Raw genomic sequence first — 3977 nt, forward strand, 5'->3', positions numbered from 1 at the left:
CAAGCTGCAAAAAGAAAATATTCCCAAGTGTCACATCCAAATATTAGCTCTGTTAACACAAAGATATCCACAGTTTCATGACATAAGCAGCTGTACCGACTGTAGGAGAAGGCAGCGAACAGGCAGGTGGAGACATTTTGGTTGCACTGATATCGATTTTTCCGCCGCCCGCGTAAGGTGATACTGTTATGATGGTGAAAGCTCCCTGAAGGTTTGTGCTTGCCGCTGCAGAGGAGCATGTGGGTGTCTGTTGTCCGTCTGGAAACACACGAGTCACGAGGAGCAGAATAGAACAAGAGCTTCTCGAAATGGAAAATAAAGCTCTCACTGAGTTGTCACCAAACGGGGTTCCAGGACTTGTGCAATCACGGTGTAAAGCTGTTCTGGCTTTTGACACTTTAGTAGGATGCCTGATGTTGGTTCTGTTGGTTTATGCGCGCAAGAAGTTTGCTCGAGATAACACACGTCAAAAGTGATTAATGCAAAGTCTGAATTTAAAGATAAATACATGAAAACTGTATAATGGATCCAAGCTGATTTAACTGGGTTGAGCTGACTAATTTTACAGAAACAGAATGCTTCAAAAGAGGAAAATAAAGCTCTCACAAGCTGGTGAAGCTTCAAAAATACAGACGAGTGACACGTAACAGGGAAAATGTGGAACCCTTGACCCCTGCAGTGAAGGGATCCGGTTGCCCTGTTACGACGGGATGGTTCGAGTGTTTAACAGAGTCACTGCAAATCCGTCATAAGATGTTTCTATTCTGACGGCAGGGAGCTGAACGGTTTGGTGGAAATGAATGATCTGCTGTGGCCTCGTCAGTCGCCAGATCTCAAACCAAATGAGCTCCGGTGGGAGAGTTTCAACTGATGTTTCTTGTAGAATCAGTACCAAGGTGCACTGAAGCTGTTCTGACTTCTCGTGGTGACCCAACACCTTAACAAGACACCTGATGTTGGTTTTTTTCCCTTCATTTGTCTGAACTACTTTAAGAAACTAAAGTCTTCTGTTGGGAATGAACCGATTAATACAGCATTTATGAAAGAAGTACACTCATTAAAAAAAAAAGACCTGAGTTGTGGAAGCAGTTAGAAAAAAAAAAATCCTCTTTGAGTGATTCAGTTGGTCCAAGTTTATTAATGCTGAAAGAAAGCTATGTGATTGCATGCAAATACTTATAATAATTATTATTTTTTATGTTCATGCAAAGAGTTGTGGTTTCTTTTAGTGTGGAATGTGCTTTACTGTTGTCTGCTGTAGTGATGCTTTATTTAATATTTATTCTGTAACTGTAACGTCCCTCAAAAAGGAGGTTTGTTCTCCTTTTGGTTCATTTTTTTTCCAACAGTTGGATCAAACCTAATTTTATCAGGTTGCACCAACTAATTTTAAAATAATAAAAAAATCAAACAAATAATAAAAGTAAATCCAAATAACAACCTTTGACCGTAAACACGTTTAATTAAATAACTCCCCACATGAATGTATTGAGCTATTGAAAGTATTTTCATATCATTAAACTGCTTTCTTTCCTCCTTGTGCAGCTCTGTGGGTCCAACTTAATGTACTTGTGTTGAATTAACCTCATCTATTGGGGCTGATTCAACTTACTTCTGAGGGTTCGATCCAACTTAGTTTAATCAGATCAGGCCGCTAATTTTACAGTGTTAATGGGGCTAACGAATTAAGTCGATTCAGTTCAAGTAAATGAAGCCGAGAGAGATCAGTCCAGTCACATGTAAGCACGTTCTCTGATTTAAAGAAGTGAATCCAAATAATAACTTTATTATGTTAGTATGTTATGTCATTAAATAGCCTGAAGAAGTTTTGTTGGTTCAACTCAATATGTTTGTGTTGATTCAACATCATTTATTAGAGTTGATTCGACTTGGTTCCTAGTTTTATATTATTGTTATTATTATTGTTATAATAATAATAATAATAATAATAATAATAATAATAATAATAATAATAATAATAATAATAATAATAAAAGTATTTTAGTAAACACACCAAAATCCCCCGTTTAAAGAAGAAAAAAAGTGAATATTTAAATCAATTTTTTTTTAAAAGCGCGTTACAGTCTAGAACCGTCCCGTCACTCACGTGCGTCGCGGGGAACGGGTGCGCGCGCCCCCGCTTTCATGTCACCGATCTGACCGCCCTGTGCGCGCGCGCGCGCCGTCTCGACAGGTGAGCGCGCGCAGCTGTGCCGACGGCTCCGTGACGGCGGATGGAGGAGGTCTGAGTCCGGTGTTCGGTGCTACACAGGGGGGGAGAGAAGTCCCGGTTTTCCGTCTGCAATGAGAACCGAACAGTCTGAGAATGGAGAAAACTCTACGAACTCGGTGAGAAAAGAGAAAAAAGGAGGATAAGCGGAGCCACTAATTAACACTTTGATGATGATAATAATAATAATAATCAGTGACATGTCTGAGTGAAAGGCGAACACTAACCCCTCTGTTGTGCTGTGGCCGAATGCGCATTAAGAAATCCGGCGTTTTAAAGTTGACACTAACATTTCTCTGTGTCATCACTGCTTAAATACACATATTAAAACTTTTTCACCATCTCTAGAAAGCACTCTGAAATTCGGCTTTCATAAACTTCAACAAACCTTTTATTCAATTAAATTTTGAATCATACTTCTAACATAAATCAATAGCTGGTGTGGTGAATTATATCTGAAAACTTCTATCTTCTTAACTCTCTGCTTTCTAAATAGCTTATTTTTCACATTTGATTTGAAAATGAAGCAAAGTGTCCAGTAAATATAGTAAGCAAATACTAACAAACATATTTTAAGTGTCATATTCAGAGTAATGCTGGACACAGGACTGTATTTAATAAATATTTTATTCCTAATTGTCACAGTTTGCCCACACCAGAATCAGAATCTACCATTCAAACTACTGCTTCATACACAGCAGCCTTTCTAATGATTCCAACACACAGTGCAAGGAGCCTCCTAATGTTTTGCACCCAGCTTTACATACAGCAGAAACTCTGATGCTGTCAACAAAATCAGAATGTTTGTTTCTGTTTGGCATCGACGTGGGAGGTGTGTGTGCATGAAAAGGGAAGGAGGAAAGAAACCCACCATGCCTGGTGGCACGGTGACTGGAATGATAAACAGAAGCCTGTGCTATCCATGTCAGTGGTCGAAAATAGAGGCTAACCCAGAGGGTCTCCGATAGCCCCCCTGGACTCCATATAAGTCTGCCTGGCCTCCCGTGTGTGTGACGGAGAGATACCATGACAAGTCCACCTGCTGTCGGGAAGGCAGGCTTTATTTAGCGCCTCGCTCAGCACACTCATGTTATTTCTTTTTTAGAGCTTCGTGTGTCCGTGAGGTCAGAACATATGAGCGTTTGTGTTTACAGGCTGTTTGGTGGGATGGCGCTCTGCCCCACTTCATTCTGGTTTTTATTGGTGTACAAATTCAGGTCAAAGGAAACAGTAGGTTAAAAATAATCAGTACCACCGTCCATCTGCCACCACCGGTAGAGCTCAGCCAGTCATGATCATACTGTTACATCTTGGTTCAGAAGTTGAGCCACAGTGATGTCCTTTAAGGGGGAAAAGGATTAACGCTGCAGATTTAATTCAGGTGTTGAGACTTGTTTAATCATTCCATATGAGAAGCAGTCTATAAAGAGGACAATCTGCCATTTAATAGGGCTCATGTGTCAGACCAGTAACTTGTCTACTGGTTCTCTAGCATTTGGTGAACAGATTACAGAGCGGCATCAATCTTGTCATCTAACCCAGTAAGAAAGACAATCAGGGTATTTCCCAACTGAAGAGACTAAATCTGACCTCCAGTGAGCGTGACAGGTCGGCATTCGTCCTTCAGCTGCCTATATTATATTTATATTTATATCTATGTATCTATACTCTGGTGGAGGTCAAACACTACGATGGAGGCCTGAATGAGGCAAAGTGGGCTGCATATGAGATAACTTCTGGTTACCAC

The 3977-nt window shown here is 40.4% G+C and overlaps 1 protein-coding gene across 4 annotated transcripts in view; it reads left to right on the forward strand.

The window, feature by feature from the left end:
* Nucleotides 1-2224: 2224 nt before the first annotated feature.
* Nucleotides 2225-3977, forward strand: part of usp28 (ubiquitin specific peptidase 28) — a 29061-nt gene continuing 27308 nt past the window's right edge. For all 4 annotated transcript variants that reach the window (XM_008279096.1, XM_008279098.1, XM_008279099.1 and 1 more), the window contains exon 1: nucleotides 2225-2349. In XM_008279096.1, the coding sequence (XP_008277318.1) occupies nucleotides 2305-2349 (45 nt within the window). In that variant the 5' untranslated portion in view covers nucleotides 2225-2304. The remainder of the gene's footprint in view (nucleotides 2350-3977) is intronic.

This window comes from Stegastes partitus, unplaced genomic scaffold (genome assembly GCF_000690725.1).
Source record: "Stegastes partitus isolate 25-593 unplaced genomic scaffold, Stegastes_partitus-1.0.2 Scaffold144, whole genome shotgun sequence".
Taxonomy (NCBI): Eukaryota; Metazoa; Chordata; class Actinopteri; family Pomacentridae; genus Stegastes; species Stegastes partitus.